This window comes from Vanellus vanellus (genome assembly GCF_965231255.1).
Source record: "Vanellus vanellus genome assembly, chromosome: 1".
Lineage (NCBI taxonomy): Eukaryota > Metazoa > Chordata > Aves > Charadriiformes > Charadriidae > Vanellus > Vanellus vanellus.
This window is the reverse complement of record NC_138905.1, coordinates 127301380-127323726: the sequence shown is the minus strand read 5'-3', so window position 1 is coordinate 127323726 and position 22347 is coordinate 127301380. Positions and strand designations below refer to the sequence as shown.

Genomic DNA, 22347 nt, shown 5'->3' with positions numbered 1-22347 from the left:
GAAATACACAGGGGAACCAAGTCCAAACACCATCACAATCATTAATTAAAAAAAAAAATAAAATCTATTTTTAATAGCTTAGGCTCGGATTTTTGTACCATCGCTGGGGTTATACCCAAAATGAAGTCTAAATCCATGGAGTTGTATACCAGCTTTAAAAATTAATACAGACTGAGGAATGCTCTTTACCTGCAAATAGAAAACAACCCCTAAAGGTGCTGCTTAAATTTAAAAGGTGACAGGCCTTGTCTTTTCATTTGCAGGGCAGACACAAAAAGTACAATCTGGATTATTTTATTTTATTTTATTTTTTTTTAAAAAATAGCAACGTGAAAAAGTTTAGGTCTTCATAAAGAATCAAATATACAAAATAATTTTATAGACCCTCATATTCTACAAGCAATATACAATGTTTTATAACAGGTAAACTAGGGCAAGTACAGTCCTGCTATAGCCCCTTCAAACTTTTAATGGTATTCCAAGAACCTGGGACTCTTGAAAATTGGCTTCTCTCTATTTCTTCTGTAAGAGTTTTCCTCCAACCCCAAACACCACTGCTTTGTGAGGCACTTCCATAGGAAGAGCTCCTGTCTTAATTTTGCACAGGAAGGAGTAGGGGAGGCGGAGGCAAGTAAGCTATTCAGAAAACATGAGGAATATTGCAAATCACCTTACACAAATGCTTATTTTTTGTGGGATTTTTTTGGTAAATAATGAAAATGCATATATCTCCTCCTATAGCATTGGGAGGATAACTGCTGATTTCTTCTTAGATCCTACCAGAAGGTGAAGCTAGGAAGAGTGGGTTCCCACTACAAGGAACAGAGCAATCAAAAATGACCAGTAGAAGCCTCTAAACAAGACCACCTTCCACTAAAGATACACAAGGCACTTTTAGTTCTTTCTTATGAATTCCTTAACTTTTTCACTTTGTGAGTTCATTCACTCCTTCCTTCATCTGCTACAGTATGCAACTGAGCAGGCTTTTCAAGCCTCTACTCTGGCTGTAGAATCATAGAACAGTTTAGGTTGGAAGGGACCTTGAAGATCCAACCCCCCTGACATAGCCAGGGACACTTCCCACTAGACCGGGATGCTCAAAGCCCGATCCAGCCTGGCCTTGAACACCTCCAGGGATGGGGCCTCCACAGCTTCCCTGGGCAACCTGCTCCAATGCCTTACCACCCTCATAGTGAAAAATTTCTTCCTAATATCTAATCTAAATCTACCTTCTTCCAGTTTGAAGCCATTCCCCTCATCCTGTCACTACATGCCCTAGTAAAAAGTCCTTCCCCAGCTCTCCTGTAGGCCCCGTTTAGGTACTGGAAGGCTGCAATAAGGTCTCCCCGGAGCCTTCTCTTCTCCAGGCTGAACAGCCCCAACTCTCTCAGCCTGTTGAAAGTAGTCTAGGAAGCACCTGGTCTGCTTTCCTCATGCTTCTTATTCACTCCCTTATTTTTAGAGTACCTTCCCATTATGTGTGGAAAACTGCTCACACCGCAGCCAGCAAGAACTCTGCCCTCCTCTACAAAGCTACGTTGCTCTCAGTAATCCCCCAGTGTAGCTAATTGGGGTTGGAAATAACCCAGTCTGAACAAGGCTACTTCTGGCTCAGATTAGTTTGCTGTGGCAACAGCTCACCATTGCGCTATGGCCAGTACACATTAAATAAATGTAATGCTAGAATAAAAGACAGAACGGCATTTAAGGACCCAGTGTTTTAAGCACTTAATTAATCAGGAAGCTCATTATGCTATTTAGCACAGAGAAGACTGGTTGGTATGAACTGGCTTGGACTTCCACATCGTAAAGACAAACAATACCGTTACTGTGGGAACCAACTCACCAAGCACCCAGGGGCCAGGCAGCCTTTTTAGTTGGGCTTAAAAATTCCTGGAAAGGATATTTTCTTTGGTCATTTCAGCTGCCTCTTAGCAGTCAACAGGCACTAAATGAATCCCACCAGAGTAACTCTGCTTTGAAGCAGACCCAAGAGAAAGCAGCTGTCTACCAAAGAGATTCTTTAAGTGCAGTGGCCGCTGGGATGTGTTAAACCAAAGAGCGCTTTGGCCTTTTTCCTCGTGCCCACGTACAAAGTTGCAGCCAATCTACAGCACATTAAGCACCTTGGCAGAAGGATGACAGGTCTGAAAAAAAACCCAACCCATTTAAATGCAGAGAAGGTCCAAGCAATGGCACAAGTGACAAAACTGAAACATCCCCACTCCCCCAAAAAAACAACCAACCAACCCTTCAATGAAATGTATGACATGAGCAAGGTGCCTACCCGCAGGTTGGAAAACTAAACTGGTTGCAAAACCAACCCCAACGGAGGAACCAAGAAGATGATTGCTGACTGCTGGGGAGGTTTTATCAGAGGGAGAAATCATCCTGTAAGCGCCGGATTGTGAGACTCCCTCACTTAATAAGTATTTCTGGCCAGGGTTGGAGCCAGGACACGCTGCAAAGGGTCTGACCCCGTACGGCTGGTCTTACACTTTTACTACAGTGTCACTGCTGAAAGACCAATGAAAAGTCAGGCGCATTTATTTAAGCTGTTTAGCAGGATTATGTATTAAACAGGTGAATCTTGCCTGCAAGGTTTACATCATGGGCAGGGAAATTGAGTTTTCATAAAAAAATCGGTGCTGTTCAGCCACTACTTCTCTTACATTCTTGTCAGTTGTCACTCTTGGCTACTTGGCAGCAGCAACTGGTACTCTGGCTCCACACTGGGAACCAGCATTGCAGACACGGCATCAGGAGGTCAGCAGTGGAATATCGAATTTTAAATGCGTCTTTTGAACTTTGTGGAGAAAAAAGCCAAGTTTTCAAATAGGTTTTAGATATTTAAAAAAAAATATACTTCTGGGACTGGCCATATTAACAACATCAAGAACATTTAAAGAACTTATTAACTGCCTTTCTCATAGTTTGTTAAAGGCTCACAGTTGCTTGTGAATTTGGGATGACAAGAGGAAAGAAACATAGGGATGGTACCGAATGCCCACTGCTTGCTTATTCAAGAGTCCGTATGGGATAGGTAAAAGGCCTGTTGCTACATAAAGATGCTGTTATTACTGATTGCTAATGACATCAAATGATGGCTGGAAGTTAATTCAAAACATTCATCTGTGTCAGAAGGATAAAGAGATGAAGAGCCTGGAAATCATGAACAGGGGAACGAAAAACATTGTTCTGCTCTCCCCACCTCCCTCCACAAGGCATTGCTCTGTATTTCAAAACACCCATTATCAGGGCCTGTATAAGCTTTTTTCAGACATCCGTAGTTGGAAGCTGTTAGTTAACCACCTAGCAATACAGTCTTAGGATGTGACAGGAGGATGACTTAGCATGGTGACAGCCATTTACCACAACCTCTGTTATACAATCAGCAGGAAAATGAAACCTTTATAGAAGAAAAGACAGTAGCATTTTTCAATCTTCTAGAGGAAAATACCTATTTCAATCTATGTCACAGGGCATTGAGGATATAATGGAAAAATTACTCAAGTGAATATTGGCATTTTTAGCTAAAAGCAGCTGTACATTGATCTTTTTTAATCAAAGTTATTTCAGCAACATGAAGGATATCCTTCCTTTTACAGGAGGGGGACCGACAGTCTGCCTTATTAGGACAGAATACTCACTGTCCATAAGGGCTTCCATAAGCGGCTGCTAAAACATACCTAATTTTCTTTAATTAAATAAAAAAACCAACCTTCCCCCCCACCTCTTTTAATGAATACCTGTTTCAGCAATGATGTTAGCCTTATGCCTTTCCTACACAGACCTTCACTACTGCACTGTGAACCCCACATAGTTTTGTGCCAAAATGCTACGCAGTGCACCTGCAGGGTAGAGGAAAGCCCCTTGTTTTCAAGAGGATTATTAATTCAGGTCTGCAGTAATTTTTCCATACTTGATGCTAATAGCTGTGGTGTCCCCAGGCCACTTCCCTACCTATTCTCCATGACATGCACTTTACCAGCCCGTGCCTATGATCACACCTAACATCCCTACTGTGCAGAGTGCTACTAATTGCTTATATGCTAAAGAAATAAACCAGCCTCTTTGTCTTTGTATTTCATTGCTTCCCTCACCTTAATTTTACTCCTCAGCTTAAAGTGATCCATTCAGCCAGTTCTCTCCTGGCCACTGGTAAGCTTTCATAGGCTGCGTTTCACTGATGACTTTTCTGTAACTACTGAATTACAGTAAGGGATACATGTTCAGTTGCAAATGGCATTATACTGCTAGGGTCGTGCCTGGTAACCAAAAAAATCTCTGTCCTACCTATCAAAAGGTCAAAAGATAACCTTATTAAACAGTTTACTAACTCTATAACTCACTATTTGCACATAGGAACTGTGTGCACACAAGGTTTGAAGCGGTCTTCTCCATACTATGTGGTATTACCAGAACTTAAATAACAGTATTACTTTTACTGGGTTACTTGGGACTTGCAATCATACCCTATGCAACAACTATCCCGCAGTTTTGCAATCAAAAAGAAGTGTTAGTGCTAACTTAGCCTCTTTTTTTTTTTTGCTGAAGACATACTTGCTTACTCTACTCTGCAAGACAGCATCGTCTGTAATAAGCACCTCGTCGCTGCAAACAGATGAGATTCTGAAAGTGCCAGGAAATATAGAAGACAACATTTTATCATTCACAAACTTAAAAGGGTTTGTTTTCCTTCCTCTGCCCACACTATTGACAAGGACAAGGCTTGTTTTTGTAAATGAAAACAAGAGACACCACAAACAGTCTAGACCTAAGCAGCAGGCTCCTTTCTACATTTGTACAACACCAAGTAACAGGAAACCTGAACAAAATTCTATGAACATCAGGCCACAGTGGAGAAACTCCAAAGCCATTTGCTAACCCAGACTGAGCCACAGGCATTCTGAGGAAAACCAAGTTATCATACACAGAAAACACCGAGCACAAATCCTCTACCACCCACAAGCTTAAATTACTGACAGCCAATTCAGATGGCCAAAAAATACTTTCCTTTGTGGGTGGCTGCTGAATCTTTTATCAGAGACTTCCCAGAAACAAGAGCAGCAGCTGAGACTTCACTATCTGTTGCAATCTCATCAGTAGGAAGGAAAGTTAAATCTCAACATTTGTTTATCTCTCTTTTTATTTATGTATATAAAAACAATTATTCCAGATGAAGTTCCCAGGAGTCCGCTGATGACGTAATGAAAATTGCTGGTATAACTAATGTGAACTAGGCTGAAATTTAGTTTAGCTCACTGCAACCATACTGGTAACTACAATCCATTCATGTTCCCTGGATATATTTGGAAATCATGATCCCAAGAAAAAAAAGCAATAGAGGAGGTCAGACAAAGGGTTTAGTTTCAAACCTGCTTTATCATTAAGTTGCAAAGAGCGGGACAGACTCCAGCACAGAGAACATGCTAGAAGATCAGCACAGTAATTACAGACTACCAACAAGTCACTAAGGCTGTTATAAGCATTGCAAAGCACTGACACCAGCCTCATCTTTATTGAAGTGATGATGTTTGGACCTGGTTGTATGTTGGAAGACAGTCACTTGGGACTGAAAGTACGAAGTGACACAGTGCACTCTGTATCCCTTGGAAAACTGTTCTCTGCTTCCTCAAAAGGGACAGTTGCTTTTTTCCCTCCCAGGAACTTATTAATGAGCACTTTGGAATTCATTTAGATGACTCCGGCACCAGCAGGTACCTCAAGCTGTAGACTTTCCAGGATGCAGACTAACCATCCTACTTACCAACGCAGGACGCTGGCCGGCCACTCCAAGCTTTGTTGTCCATGCATGTCACTATACGGTCACCTTTCAGCTGGTATCCTGGTGAACAGTAGTACTCACACCTGGAGCCAAAGTAGGCACCATCTAAACACTTGAAGCCCCCGTTGGTCGGCATGGACAGGGTGGGGCAGCGCTTTTCTGGAACAGAAAACAAAGGTTTCTGGAAACCTGTTATTCCCCCCTTAGAGTAATGTGAATGTGGGGTATTACACAGAAATAAGGATGCAGCTAGCAAACAACAAGCGGGAGTAAGTCACCCACATGAGGCTTTTCACACTGTTCTTATTAGCTGCATTTCAAATTTAACTTTACATACACAGTAGCAGCATTTATATGGGAAAAGACGACAAGTACCTACTCCTCTCTACTCAGAAATTGTTTTACTGCAAAAGCCCACTTAGACACCTGATACCAATTGTGTCAGCTTACAAAACCCAAAAAACTTAAAAGCAGCTTTATGGCTCCATCATAAAACTATTCCCACAAATCAAAATCCCACACTCATAAAAGTGTCCTCTGTCAAGAGTGTTTGTACCGCTCATGATACTTATCATACCATGTACCATTGTAAGATCCTCAGCAACAAGCCAATATACATATCAAAGTATCAAGAAAGATTGGGGTAGACTTTTTAATAGGGCCTGTAGTGATAGGACAAGGGGTAATGGCTTTAAACCGGAAGAGGGCAGATTCAGACTAGATATAAGGAAGAAATTTTTTGCAATGAGGTGATGAAACACTGGGACAGGTTGCTCAGAGAGGTGGTAGATGCCCCATCCCTGGAAACCTTCAAGGTCAGGTTGGACAGGGCTCTGAGCAACCTGATCTAGTGGAAGATGTCTCTTCTCGTTGCAGGGGGGGTGGACTAGATGGGCTTTAAAGGTCCCTTTCAACCCAAACTATTCTATGATTCTATGAAAATATACTGTTAATGTTTAAAATGCAAATAACAATCCCAAGATCACTGTTTGAAAGGCAAGTAAAATGTATTGCCTGCTGAATCTGAGGCACAAGCCACATGCGCAGATTTCATAGCTACTTACGTTTGCACAGCACCTTCCCAGACCAGCGTTTGCTTGACTGACAAATTAGCTGCTGAGGGCCGTGCAGTTCGTAGCCTTTTTGACAGCGAATATCACATCTTGTCCCCAATACATTCTTGTAATATTCCCCTTGAGGTGTCCTGCAGTTTGCATAACCATGTTTCACCTTAATGGGGGAGCACCACGGTGTTTCTAGCACAGAGAACAAAAAAACCACTCACAGTACTTCGCAGAATGTGAAAGGTCAGACACAAACATAAAATCACTTTCTTTATTCAAGGTCACAGAGAAGACACGGAAAAAAAAAAAGTCGTCTTTAGAGAGCCACCAATCCTCAAAGTGGAGAAGCAGCAGTGCAGCAAGGTGCACTAAGTCTTATACACCAGAAGGTCAGCCCTTTAAAGATTGGCAGCTCTTTCTCTTTTTATTAGAAAACATTAAAGATTGTAGCCATTAGAATGGGGGGGGGGGGAAACGCTATGGTTTTTTGTCCGTGGAATAAGTGTGCCACCGTGTGGACAGTTTGATGACAACCGGATTTTTTTTCCCCTCTCGTTTTTTAAATGGATACATCTAACATCTTTGCTAACAAAAATTTGCCCTAGGAACACCTTTGGTCTAGCTGTAGTTGTAATCTTTACAACATTTAGCTCTCTCACTGCCCATTGAAAATAAAAAAAATCTTCCATAATAACTGGTGCAGTAAAGGACATTGCCTTGGCTGAACTCTGTGATAGTTCAAGCTCTCCCACAATTATTAAGGATGTGACTTACATAAATCATCTTGCCAATATGTCAAGTCTGTCTGTACACATCCTCCATGTGTCAGAACAACCGTTCGGGGTTTAAGTACGGCTCTAGTTTTGCAAAGTTACTTTCCAAGTTAGCACCCAGGATTCAGGCTGAACTGGAACTTGGGAAAACGTGCAAAAGAGCAGCTCCCTCACTGTTCTACCAGCAAATGGGAACGATACCATTGCCATGATTAAATCTGAAGGCAAGTGTCCAATCCAAAAGAATAAGTGAAGAGCTTTCGAGAACGATCTGACCTTACTCCTCTCTTTTTGGTAGTAATTTGTAGCTTCCAAGTGCAACATGCGTTCAGGCACAATGTGTATAATCGACAGCACAAACCCCTGCGCTTCCTACTGTTAAATCCTTCAGAGGGTGTCAATGCGTATTCATAAGCATACTATATACTTAGCACATATTCAGCGAAGGGAACCCAAGCTGCAGAAATTTAAATCCAGTTATAAATGTTCTCAAAGGTCTGGATTTCATGTGTTGTACTCTTCACCTCAAAACATGGGTATCATGGAAATGTAGTATCATGGAAATGTAGCCTAAAGTACAAGAACTACCTTCTAATTGCTCCTGGATGCAGGACAGTGACGTGGATGGATCTGCCAAGTCAGAGGGAAGCTGGAATTTGGCTGGGACTTCATGGCCAATGCTCCTACCAAACCCACAGCGGTAAACACATGTATATAAAACTGAACCTTTGATAGATGGTCAGGGCTACCCTTCAGGATGGTGGGTACCATGTTGTGAGCATTTATTACCACACTGTGATAGTGATGGTTGCAGTATCAAATAGAGACTTCCCCTTCCCGGCCAAAGCTTCAAAATCTTTGTTTAGTTTTGACAACAGGGCGCACCAAGAAAGCTGTGCTTTTTCTGCAGCCAGCAGCATCTCGGTTGGAGTTTCCTACACAAGGAGTGACTAAGCCTGCCCCTTGTCAGCTCGGAGATTTGAAAAGGACGTATTGACAGGGGGGGAAGGGGGGGGATTCAATTGCAAGGCAAAAAGAGGAAGATGACAAGTCCTAAAATCCTGTGTGACAATGTGTGACATGCAGGAGGTACATAACAAAGCTTTTGAAATCTGCAAGAAAGATGGAAAAAGAAGAACACAAATAAAACAGCAAGAGTTTTAGCCTTCATCCTCATAAAGTTACAGGAGACATTTTAAAATAACTTCTTAACCCTCTTTAGCAGATGTTCACTTCTAGCTCTTAATTCCTGTAATTATTATGTACATTTTTATACATGATTTGGATCAGCTCCACACATAAATAAACAAAAATCAATACAGCCTGGTATATTTCTCATACATGGGATATTTATATTCAGTGTACAATGTCTCTAGGACGTATTTACACTATCCCAATGGAAACTACGTTTTGCACCTACATTTTTCTGTGCTGGTCCTAAATCAACACAAATAGCATCTGAGGACTAAAATCACATGTATTTCACCAATACATGTGAAAACCCTTTACAAAGATGTGTGAGCTACATTATTCCCAGTGTCACCAAATACACAGTAACTGAGACACGGGGAAGGAGCAGAGCGGTCTAACAGCACACAGCAGGTTAGGGGCAGACTGCAGTTCAGCTTTTTGGCTCAGCTGCACAGTCATCCCATTTCTTTTTTTCCACCTATGGTCCTGTTTTCCAGAAGAACTCAATGTCAAATACATCCTCCACTACTTTTTTTTTCTTGTTTGTTCGTTTTTAAACTATTTCCTGTCCTTCACCCTAATCTCTATCCTATAGTTACCAAAAGATTAAAAAACACCCCCAACAACTGACTTGGGCCACTTTGTTGAGGGGCTGTACCACAATGGCTCACATTTTACATGTTTACTGTGAACCAAATTAAAACTGGGAGAGCAGGTGAGGAGTGTGAGCTAACAGGAATAGAAGTCAACCAGCTACTGCTGAAGTAATGAGTGATGACAGCACCCATCTCTGCAGCCTCCTTAGCTGCCCACCCCACTGCTGCTGATGCAGCCTCAAGCATCGCCTCCCACCACCCTCCAGGGGAAGCCATGCACCTTGGATGCACAGAGGGAGCCTCTGCCTCATTCACCTCCTGGAGAAATCCTACCCCTGAGCTAACAACAGCTTTTCCATAATCTCCTCTTCAGTGGTTTCATCCCCAAAATTTCCAACTTTTCTGCCCTGCTTGTTCTTCTCATGCCCTGAAACCCTAAACTTCAATATTTTTTTTTTTAATTAAAAAAAAAAAAAAAGCTTTTCCCACTTGCTGTAGGATCTCCTCAACCAAGGAGAAGGCCTCAGTTTTTCTGCAGAAGGGTTTAAACCTGAAGTTACCAGGAGAACACTGACTGAAGGGGCACAGCAGGGGGGATGGAGACTCAGGCAGGCTGAGGTTTTGCCCCAGCCAGCTAGGTAATCCTTCGGCAAATCAGCTTGAGATATTTACGCCTCAGGTTTTCCACATACATAAGGTGCAAACGCACATGGCTGATTTCCTTTGTAAAAGGTGTGAAGACAAACAGACTTTGCAACATGATCAAGAGGCTAATAAAATGATGAGAAATAAAAAAAAAAAAAAAAAGGCAAAGCAGCTGTTTCAGGTATTACAAGTTGCCTGAGTTTTTCTACAAATTTTTGTGGCTTTACAAACATGCTTGCCTTAACAGCTGCATATATGTTTTTTTAAAAAAAAAGTAGCTAACAGCTAACAAATGCAGTTTAACACACAAACGGAATACTGAAAAAGAAAAAGCCTTTCCTATAGCGTCGTTGCAGCTACGGTGGTCTACAGAGAAAAACAAAGCAAGGCTCCTAGGGAGGGGTAATACATCTTTTACTGGACCAAATGATACTTGTCAGAAAGAAAAACAAAAACAGACGTGCTTTTGGATGCAGATAACTTGAAGAGCTTAGGACAAACATCTGTTTGATCTAAACCATTATTATGCTTACTCTAGAACTGAATGTGATTAGAAGAAAGTGGGTGAGGCAGGGTTTATAAGGGGGCAAATATCCGAGTTTGTACCAACTGATATCACTGAAAAAAATCCCCAGCTAACTTGAAAAGCTTATGTGCCTGAAAGCACATCAAACAATACAACAAAGTTTTAGATCAAAGTTTGTTTATTTTTAAGTGGAAGCACGTATTCGTTTTCAAAGGCTAAGCAGCTACATGGAGTATTTATGGGATATGAGGGCTAGATGGGGCCCCAAGAGGTCACACAAGCTGTTCCCTGCCTCAAGACAAGATCAGCCCTGTTCCTGAAGGCTTTGGGATTAAGAAAAGCTACAGACTTCCCAGGCACCTCTTCTGGAGCTTTACCATCTGTACTGGGCTCTGTTCACCTAACTGAAATTTGAGTTTTTACTTACCGGGGCCTATGTAGTGGTTTTTTTTCTGTTTAACAGAAGGTTTGTACCATTCCCCAGCGACACAATAGCCTGCATTATCACTTGGCGGTAAAACATTTCAGAGACTCAAGGCTGTGTTTGAAACTACTGGAAAACAGGCAGCAAGCAGAAATGGTTGAAGCCACAATGTGGCCTCCACAGCCCGGGCTACCGTTTGATCATTACGGTATTTAAGAAAACATATTAGGAACGAGGATCATCAGAGCAGCGGCACTAAAGCTGCGATGACACTGGAACGGCTGTATTTGGGAAGCCTTCCCTCATCAAATATGATCCCACACAGCCATGCCAAGTGGCTGGAAGAAAAGAATCTTCTAGAGCACCATTTCCCCCAACCCCCTCAGTCCTGTTCAAACACCAGCCTCAGCTGAGCATTTCCGTCAGAAGCAGCATGCAAAGTGACAGGTTGTACCACTGCTTGCCGGTACAGAAGCCGACAGAGCTGAGGGCTCACCAGGGAGGAAGGGAAAAACTCTTTAAAAATGCTGCGGGCACAGAAAGTCTCAGCGATGTTTCTCTGGAAAGCTGAGCACGTTGAAAAATATTCAGATGAAGACAAAAGGGTTTGGTAGGAGGTCGATTCCCACCCCCCCCCCCCAGGCCTCAGACCCCCAATAAACTGCACTGTTTTGTTTGCATATGCCAAAGAGGACGAATTTGTGTGCTCGCTTGCACTGTTTAGTGAGCACACGTGCAAAGAAAAAAAATAATGCTACTCAGGTATGTTAACATCAGTTAAGAAAACTCATTTAGTTCTTTGTCACTGGGAAGTTTTATCTGCTGAGCAATGGGCCGTACCCAAAATGCTGGACTGCACATGTAAGGAGAAGCTCTGAACATAGCTACTAAGCCCATTTTTCCTCGCTTTGTCGTTCTCCACCCCCTTCCCCCAATACCAACTTAAATAAGTATGCTAATGAAGAGTGAGCCTTTTCTACTCCAACGCTTTATACTCTTAGATTCACATTGTCTGATCTTCAACATTTGGCAGTAGCGCTTCCAAACTCAGAGCAGTTTTTAATATCTGCGTGAATGAGTCATTATGCTTCACTTACCCTGGTGACATTTTGGCTGACATGAGCATAATCCATTTTGGATCACCATGTAAAAGGAATTTATACAGAATCCGCATTTTAACTCCTTGCCTACCCTGGCATGAATTGGCATTGATTTATCTTCATGATCTCTGGAATTCTTTTGCTATGTGTCTGATGAGGGTTACACGTTAAAAGGCAAAGAAAAGTAAGTTTACCTAAATAAAGCTTTAGAGAAATATTTCTGCATGTATTTGAAAGCAAAATTTTATACTGAAGTATTTAACTGAGAGGAAATAAGACATTTATGAAAACAGCAGCACAGCTATAGCATCTGTGCTTTCCTCTGCTGTTCATAAGTGTCTGAATCACTTTATGACTTACCTCTTACGAGGCCCATTGATTCTTTCTGGAGAATCAATAACGCGCAAGACACCAATGTCCAGTATTTTCAAGTAATCAAAATGATTATATTACAATGCTAGCATGTCCAAAGATTAGTTTGCTGCAGTTACCATTTGAAGTGACAAATTAAATGCAACATTTCTTTACTGTCTAGGCTTCTGAGGGATTTTGGCAGAGGAGGCGGGTATTGAGACAGAAGCAGACTTTTTAAGAAAATGGACACAGTAAGATTTACTGGTAGTGGCAAAAAACTTCTCCATCTTGCTGAATGGCAAAATCTTCTAGAATAGGGAAGAAAACCTGAATTTGTTTTATAAACGTGCAAGTTCATTCACTCATTCATCCAGCTACATATTTTGATTTTGGAATGTACACGTTCATTCATTAGACACACTTCACTTGGCATTTCAGCTAGCATGTTAACCTGAAATGCAAACAACTTTATAGCAAAAGTAGTCATGAAAATCAAGTTCTCTTGCATGTACTTCTATACATTACCATCAGCAGGCCCAGGTTTTGAGTCAGCTTATCATTGATGGTTTTGTTAGGATGTATGAAGAAGAAAGAGAAGCTCTTCCTAGATTTTCATGATTTAACAACCTGATCTTCCAAGAGCAAAGGCAGTGCAAAAGTTACTTACTCAGGTGCATAAAAGAGTGGTGATCAGTACTTGGTCTAATTTCCATTGTTAAAAAAAGTAGAAATTAAATCTTGATCTAAAAATCCATGAGAAAAACCATGGAGCTGGATCTCCAAGATTTTATTATCCACGAAAAGAGAAAGAAATAAGCTTTCTCTCAGCAATCAGCTGATCCTCTTTAGCACATAAGCAAAGCATTCACCTTTATATCTATTGCGTGCATACACATCTTCATCATCTTCAAGGGGTGAATATGCCGATCCTACAACACAAAATAGAGAAAAAAACTGCAGCAAGAAAGGAAATATGAATTAAGAATAAAAGAAAGCTTTGCAAAAAGACATGCAAGATTAGGATGCAATAATCTAGGCAATGCCATCAGCACGGGCTTCTCTGAAGCTCAGATTCACAGCAGACCCAGTTTATAGTGAATTTGGAAGGGGAAAATTGATTTGATAATCAAGTGAAATAGTAAATCTCTCTCACTGCTCCTAGAGCAGTGTTGTGCAATGCCATGTTGCACATGTCAAGTCACAGCTCCTCTGTTACGGAAAGCCCACTTATGAAGTTGCTTTATTAAGAAGAGAGAACAGAGGAGGTACAGGTGATGGGACACATCAAAGGTTTCACTATAAAGTGGTTCCAAAGTGTAAGTGGCTGTTAATAGCCATCAGGCCAAACAGCAGAAGTAAAATGTGCATAACTCAAGAACGACCCTCTTTTACAACCTGTACGATCTTCATACCAAGAACAAAACATTGAGGTACATTACCTGCAAACACAAGATACACTCAAATCAAAACCACAGTTTGGTATCAAGCAGTCTTCTGGGGTTGTTCAAAATAAAGAGATAGTATAGTTCTGTACTTTTAAAAGCCTGTACAACAGTAAAAAGCTTAAAATAAAGGTAGAAACTGCTTTACAAAAACCACGAGAACCACCATTCAAGTAATTCATCAATAAAACATGGCAGTCAGCAAGAAAGCTTTCAAAATATCCTTAGGTGACATTTATTTAAAATCAGCAGCTTCAGAGCATGAAGTCTAGTCTAAATTCTAGGTAAGTCATCTCCAAGAAGAAGGGCTTATCCAAATTTCCCCTCTGAGAAATCTTTCCGAAAACCTTGCATGCAATAGGCAGGTACTAAGGAGGCTCAGCACTATGCTAGAGGAGCTTCTCACACACGGTATCTCCAGTTACAGCTATGGGGATATTTCATCACCATGTGTTCAGGTCTGACACCATGGTCTGTACAAGCTGCTGCTTAAAGTTAGGGTAAATTAAACAATTCAGGGACCTCAATAAGCTATTAATTTCATGTGCAAAGTACACAATTTTCTGCAGAAAACAAACCCAAAAGACATGAATGGCAAGGATGATTTAGCATAAGGATAAAAGAGCTACCAAAATAACATTTATCTCCCCAAAATTAGTCAGCATCTGTCAACAGATTCCACTTATAAAAAACAAAATAAACTTCCCAGAAACCAACGAAACTTTACTTCGTACTCTACCAGCCTCAGAAAAACCCAAGAGAGAAACCCGTCCCACGTCTCTGCAGCTGCTCCATGGGAGTAGCTTTAAGGCATAGGGTCCCCCCACAGAAGGGCAGCGCCCTCCGCTGCATCAGCCGCAGCACTGCTAGCAAGGGTTTGGACCATCTGAAGATGAGGTTCTTTGCATCTCCCATGACCCTTCTCGCCTCGTGACTTGCTCGTTGGGTGCTAGCACTCAGGACCCTTGACCAGCCCACAGTGCTCAGCAGGACCTTCCAGGAACTACAGGGAAGAAAGGGAGACGTGCACTCTATGTCAGACCAAAATCTTGCACCAATACTACAGCTATGTGAACCATACTCCCGCATGTGAAAAATGAAGAGAGTTGTGTTCACATCTACCATAAAAGTGGCAAACACCACAATTCACCCTGGAGCCTATTCAAAGCTTGCTGTTATCACCGGCAATCCTTCCACCAGTTTTCAGAAGGCTCTCAGCTGGGAGCTGATGAAGCCAATTTCCAAACAACTTCTCTCCTGACATTGAGGGTTTTCTATAGCACTAGCTTCCAATCACTTGGGAGCCATTTTTCTGGATTTTCAAATTTTTGTAGTTGTGGTTGAATTTCTGATACCTAAATGCTGATCTCTGAGAAACTTCTCAACATAAAAACGTTAAACTTTGCTGCACTTGAAGTCTGACTGTGTAACATGAAGAGAAAGCTGTGATCCCTGAGGGCTTCACAGAAGCCTTGATATGTAAATAAACACCTCTCTAAGCATCAATTATTCTGTCAGAAATTGGCATACTTTTAGCTATTTACTCAGTTGAGGGTTCTAAAACTGTTATCTCAACATTATCATTCTTAATTGTCCAAATTCTAGTTTGCAGTGACGTTAGCATTTAAAAATCAGTAAGTGTTAGAGCTATGTGAGGTCTTACGTATTTACCTTTCCTTAGATGAGAAATAATTAAATGCTTTTGGAAGTCGTCTAACAAAAATTGGCCTTAAAGAATTATTCACTACTCTCGCCCTGAAACAGGGCTCGGTTCATGGAGTTTGACATCTCCCATTTCCAGCTCATTTTCTAGCTCAAAATGAGAAGCCAGTTGGGTTTCTTTCCTAACAAGCAATGTTTCGTTACTGTTAATAACCACAACGAGCCGGGCCTGGGGAACCATGGGAGAGGTTGTCCTCGCGCTGCCCTAGGAGGGTCTCACTCCCACTTTTCTGCAGCCTGGTCTCACAGAGACCCCACCAGCTGACAACCAGGCCTCGACGGGGTCTGCACAAGCTGGGGGCACCAACAACAGTTTGGCCATCGCCCACTGGCCCCACTGTGAAGAACCAACCCAGTCCAGAGGGCTGGCCCTGAAGAGCTGGGCTGGCACTGGGAGGATGTATCTACACTACCATGCCACTGCCCCGGGCACTGTAGCACCACCCCACACAGAGGTGCTGGGTTTTCTCCTGTCTCCACATTCCCTTCTTCACACGTGCCTGGACCTGGTAGTCTCACAGAATCACAGAATGGTAGGGGTTGGAAGGGACCTTCGGAGATCATCTAGTCCAAGCCCCCTGCCACAGCAGGTTCAACTAGAGCAGGCTGGACAGGAAGACATGCAGGCGGGTTTTGAATATCTCCAGAGAAGAAGACTCCACAACCTCTCTGGGCAGCCTGTTCCAGTGCTCTGTCACCCTCAAAGTAAAGAAGCTTTTCCTCATGCTGAGACGGAATTTCCTGTGCTCCAGTTTTTGCCTGTTGCCCCTTGTCCTGTCACCAGGCACCACTGAAAAGAGTCTGGCCTCATCCTCTTGAGACCCACCCTTTAGATATTTGTAAGCGTTGATGAGATCCCCCATACCTCTCCCCATATTCACCCACCCGTGTTACGCTGACAGAGGCCATACAGGCACGTACAGCCATGTTACACAGCAGCCCGCCAGCAAAGCTGTCCAGCTTTGGCAGATGGCTTCTGTCCGGGCAGCCAGGAGGCCTGACCTGGTGCCTCATTCCCCACATCTGCCACCCCATGAGCCAGCCTGAGCAAATTGCCATGTCATCATCATTTTCTCAGCCAGAAAGCAAAGTATTTCTGCTTCACATACGTTCAAAATTAGCTACCGAGCCACATAAGGACAAAGCATTGTTCCGCGTCTGAAGTGCTAAAATTATCACAGTACAAAAACTGTATATTTGAGGAAGAATGACAAGAACAACAAGCCTCTCTACAGCTGTCCCACATCACAGTTCAGGGTATGGCAGGTTCCTGCAAAAACCAGCTGTGGATTTTGTTCTGGCAGACAACAAGCAAAATACACGAAATAACACTTCCATTTTAAGATGAATCTATTATGAATTAATCTATGGACTTAGACAATTCTGTTTATGTCAGGAAAAAAAGATTTCTTTACTCACGAACTAATCACTACATTGTTAGAACCAGGGGATGCCTAGGAAAGATTTATTATGGCATAGAGTTTTAATGAAACTACATGCCACCTAGTAGAAAACACGTAGCAGTGTCTGTTACCAAGAACCCAACAGTCTGTGCCGAATTAAGAAATCCAGGGATACAAGTGCCATACAGGGCAGGAGGAGCTATGACAGTCAGCTGGTAAGCCTTCTGACGAAGTAAAGAAAACTTGTTCAAGAAGAATTAATTATTAAGAGAACACATTTACTTTTAGTGTTCAAACTGGCAAGCTAATGGGATGCTCAGACACACAACAGTTACCCATTTGTGCAAAGCCTAAATCGGACCATTTCAGGATCAGTTTTGACTGTGTTTTGTGGTTGCCAAGCCTTCGAGCCAATTCTCATTCAGCAAAACACCTGAGTATCTCCTGAAGTGGTCTCACCAGCCTCGAGGGGACCACCTGTTTAACCCTAAACACACCCAAAATCGATGACAGATGTTTACATTCAACACCGAGCCTCTGATGAAGTAGTCCGCTACTTTAGTACCACAATCTACACCCAGCGAAGGCGGCTATTCTCAGCTTCTTGTGACAGCTCCATTCCCACACTTATAGCCCAGCACTTGCTCTCCTGGCCAGGGGCTTCGGTCTGTAGAAAAAGACAGGGAGGGAAGCGGAGCATATAGCTGCATTCATGAACGGGCACAGATTACGATGGCACATTCACTTACGCATGAAAGAAGATATATAAATTAAATATACACAGCCAAACACGCGTTGAGCAAGGTGCTTCCTATATTTCTAGGATCTGATCATCCTCCCCTTTGCCTGTTTGTTAATAACTCTGCACAAGCTTTGACAGGAGAGTACTTTGATTACTACACAAGAGTGACAATCAATTTGCCGGTGTCTGCTGAGCCGCAGAAGGAACACAAATGCTATCAGATTGCAGAAGAAGTTTTAAGAGGACTTCTGCTGTCCCTCAGTTTTGCTCAAAACCAGACTTTAAGTACATTACTCCTTTGCCCACCACAGATCCCTGAGCAGATAGAAAGACTATTTCAGACAAGAATATCCCAGACTTCACCACGCTTGTCAGGCACACCAATTCAGGCCACACCAGGCAAACCCCCTCTAATAGGTAGGTAACCTCCACAATAAAACTTTTCAGATATTGCATAGTATTAACCTTTAATTGGAAAACAATCTTTCCTTTCTGCCTTACCACCTCAAAGGCCTCCAGAACTGGAAGAGCTATCAACAATTGCTTAGCCATCTTGATCCTACAAACAACAAAAAACTTTGCATCTTCTCCAACCTGAAACCAGGCATTTTCTCACTGGTTCATTTAATTCTGACAAGCAGCAGCAAGGCAAGGTTTAATAATAAAAATGCACAGAAAAAAAAAATCAATACCAATAGAAGATTTAAAGTTTTCTTTGAAATAAAGGAAAAACAAAGCAGCAGTAAGTGAGAAACAAATTAAAGCCTGCAACCGCATATAAACCTTAGCAGAGTTAATAAGTGTAAGATCTTCACCGCGGTCGCTGGGATTACCCACACGGGCAAAAGGAATGAGGACTCTGGTGCTCCACTGTTTGATGCCACCAGTTATGTGAGTGATTGCATCATGGAAAGATTTAAGGTCACGCACACAGGACTCCTCTCCCCACTGCAAAGGTTCACCCATGCTGGTCTGCTGGCAGAATCAGGGCAGAAGAACATAATGCCATATGCAGGTGTGTACATGAACAACATTTGACACGCTTTTGTGCTATAAATCCTTTAGAATGGAAAAAAAGAAGGAATGTGGGCTGTAAGAGGCAGAATAGCTATGCAAACTTGTTTTTCCCATGACTCACACAGAATTTCTTAACACTTTTTGAGTTGGATCAACTGAAAATAAGCTCTTTACAACAACAGTATAGTTCATTAAACCAATTGGAAACATTTTAGTTAACTGCCCTGAGACAGGACAAGTTCAGGCACTTAAGTACAAGAGGCTACAGCACTTAGCCTGCAATAAGGGCTTTTTCTTGAACAGCAGTGCTTGCCTCCCTAATTTAGCACCAGGCAGACTGAAGAGTTTCATATCTACTCTAATTACAGTCCTGCAGAATACATTAATAAAAGCTGTGATACTATTTTATCAATTTAGACCACTGAGTTTCTTAAGCCTTTTTTTCTTTCTCATGGTCTTTGGCTCAGTGTTTATAAGGATTACCTACAATTGAGGTACCTACTGTACAGCAGCAAAAGTCAATGTTCCAGTTCATGCTCTACTGAAGCTTGAAGTCTTACATACAACACCAATTTACTTAAATACATATTTCAGAAAAGATCACTGCCTTTCCAATTTTTTGAACGTTGCTGGGAAATGAAGAACAAAAAAGCCAACCCTAAAAAAAAACAGTGATAATTTCCAATTTCAGCTGCACGGAAAATTTCATAGAATAACCAAAAGGAAAACAAAGTGGAAAAAAAAACAACCCCAAAAACAGTTGTAATGACACTGTGTGCTGCACACAGGGAAACAACGTGAGTTATACGAGCTTAGATGGCATCTTCTGTAGCCTGCGGGCACTCTTGATATTGGGAGGAAAGGAAAAGCTCATTCTAGTGGCTATCTAACCACAGCAGAGGAAGCACTTGGGAACTCCTTCCATATTCAAACAGCTGATCGGTATAAGTATGTGTAAGAAAAGGATGATGAGTTTCCACCAATAAGTCTGTAACAGCTGGATTTAGTTCCTCCAATGTTTTGCCTCAGAGTTTTACATTCCACAGTACCAGAAGCCATATCAAAGATATGAATTAAAAATCCTTAGCTTTATGTGCAGCAGACTGCAGAGCTTCTGAGGTCATACTAAGACCTCAGAAGTCTAGAAGATGTACATGAGGCGGCAGAAAAGGCACCAAAAATGGTCACCACCTTCACATTAGAGGGCTTTACTTTGTGTGGAAAAATACTCGTACTCATTCTATGATGGTAGTAAAAATAGAAAGATGGGTGTTTCATCCCACTCTTCACTGGTTGAACATTACATCCCAGTTCTGCAAAGCTCACGCCTAACTGCCATTGGCTTCAGTAAGATTTCAGTATTTGTTTAAAAGCTGCCTGCACACTATGGTGTTCTGTTGCATCTGGTCTGTAAGGCTTAAGAGAATCCCATAACAAATGTGAAAGTAATTTTAATACAGAAATCAAAGTAGAACAAGTAACAGAGGAAGAGTCAGCAAAATCAATTAATAAATAGCCAGAGATACTGATTTGCCTTGAATCTTCCTACGGGTGAGTTGATACAGAAATGCAGTTGTATTAATGAACATATTTAAATGTAGAAAATCTAATGGCAACTGCTCATATTAAGCAGTCTTCAAAATGCATAGTAAGTCAAAAGATAACGTTTGCCCTCCTCTTTCCTCAAAGGATGTTCCCGCTGGCCACACCACTTTTCAGCCTCCTGCTTAACTTAATCAATAATCCCAATCGCCTTTGCAATGCATAGCATTGCAAGTTAAAGCACAGAAACCCGACAATCTTGTATTCACCAAGAGTTGTGTTGAACCGAGAAGTAGAGGATATCAAGAGAATCATAGCATATTCCTGAATCCAAACTCAGCTCATTCATCCAGACCAAGTTAACAGTTTTTCCAGTAATCCTCTGAAGTTTAGGAGCCCAGATGTTTAACTTCCAGAGATGCCTAGAAATTTCCCTGCCTGTATTTATGGAAATACAGATGTGGATAGCACAGATTTGAGCTTCCATGCACACCCGCAAGCCCCACACCACTTTTGTGCTGCTATTCCTTGCAGGTGTAAAGTCTTGAAGGCACAGAAAGTAATCCCATAGTAAGAAGATCCCCTCAGGGCTATACACAGATTAATTCACTGTGTCTCGGTATTGATTAAGATGCAAACACCCCATGTTTTAAAGCACAGGTTTTAACTTGCTTCAAGAGAGATGCCTCATACGAGATTCCATCAAAGCACAAAGTTCTTTCAAAGTTGTCGTAATCAAAGCACAATTGAAATGCAGGATAGACAGCTTCAGAATTAGCAAATTCAAAAGAGGCCAGAGATGTCTGAAGTTTGCATGCCGGCAGTAGCTTATGCTTTGTGGAATAAAACCACCCAATTACACAGAAATCACAAATCTGATTAGGAAAATGCAGGCAGAGGTTTTTTTCCCAAAAGATAGTCTCTTCCCTCCTCCCTTGCCATCTGTGACACAAGGCGACTACAAGGAAACTCTGCAGCTGACACCAAGCCATGAAGGTGTTTCAAAGCAGATTAATTACACATGTTGAGAAAACTATGGCTTTACATAGAAGTCAGCTAACAAAATGAAACAACTTTTACGTGCTGCCAAATACTGTGTGACGAAGAAAACACGACTACTGAAATAAGATCTCTCATTCATTTCAATGAAATCACGTACCCAGCAGTAGCCAAGCCATGCCCATGCAGTTTACTCTCACACAATCAGCAGTGGGATAGAAAGGGCATGGGCACAGAAGTCAGTCCAGAAAAGCACTGTAAAGTACAATTCAACTCTGCTTCCTTTTACATACACATGCAGCTATCTCCGACACAGCAAATCCACAGCAGAACACTTTCCACCACTGATTTGGTTTGGGGGGATTTTTTTTTTTTTCCCCCTTCAGACTGGCAATAAACGTGGAAGTTGTTCAAGTGGCTCTGACTCAAGCCAGGCAGAAGCCCTGTAACACAGCAGCAAAGGAAAAGCTGGCAGACTCTAACGAGAGGCTATATATGCCTTTGCCAACACATGTGTACAGTCCAGGAACCTCAGCGCAGTCATAAGTTGCTCCCAGATATCCTTCTCCATTGCAAATGCATTTGCTTTTACTGAAATTGTGTGTTTAGTGTTAGGATAAGCAGCATTTTCAAATACTGCTTGCAGTATACGCACAGAAAATGACAAAAAGCCTTGGGTAATAGTTTTTTTTAAAATGCTATACACCTGAAGCAGCAAAAAAACCAACATACTTCATGAAAATTGCGTCCTTATATTCCATGAAAGCAAATGAGGCATTTTCACAATCCTAATTCTGGAAATTCTAGTTTGCTCTGGATGCTCTTATGACATCTTGAGTGATTCAATGGGAAGCGAGTATTTCATCAAATTTTTCTTAAAATACAGAGTTGTAAAATATAGACACTTATATAGCTGGTTTTCAACAGAAAATTCATTTAAAGAAAATGTAGATGAAAAGGTGAAACATAAGGTTGAAAGGTCTCTGCTATTGAAATAAAATGTCCATTTCTGTGAAAAA

At 41.8% G+C, this 22347-nt stretch overlaps 1 protein-coding gene across 1 annotated transcript in view; it reads right to left on the bottom strand.

Moving 5' to 3' along the window:
• SRPX (sushi repeat containing protein X-linked) overlaps positions 1-22347 on the bottom strand; it is a gene marked incomplete at its 5' end in the record, with an annotated part of 47828 nt that overhangs the window by 7214 nt on the left and 18267 nt on the right. The window contains 3 exons of the mRNA XM_082484606.1: positions 5771-5947; positions 6853-7044; positions 13331-13390. Coding sequence (XP_082340732.1) covers positions 5771-5947; positions 6853-7044; positions 13331-13390 — 429 coding nt within the window. The remainder of the gene's footprint in view (positions 1-5770; positions 5948-6852; positions 7045-13330; positions 13391-22347) is intronic.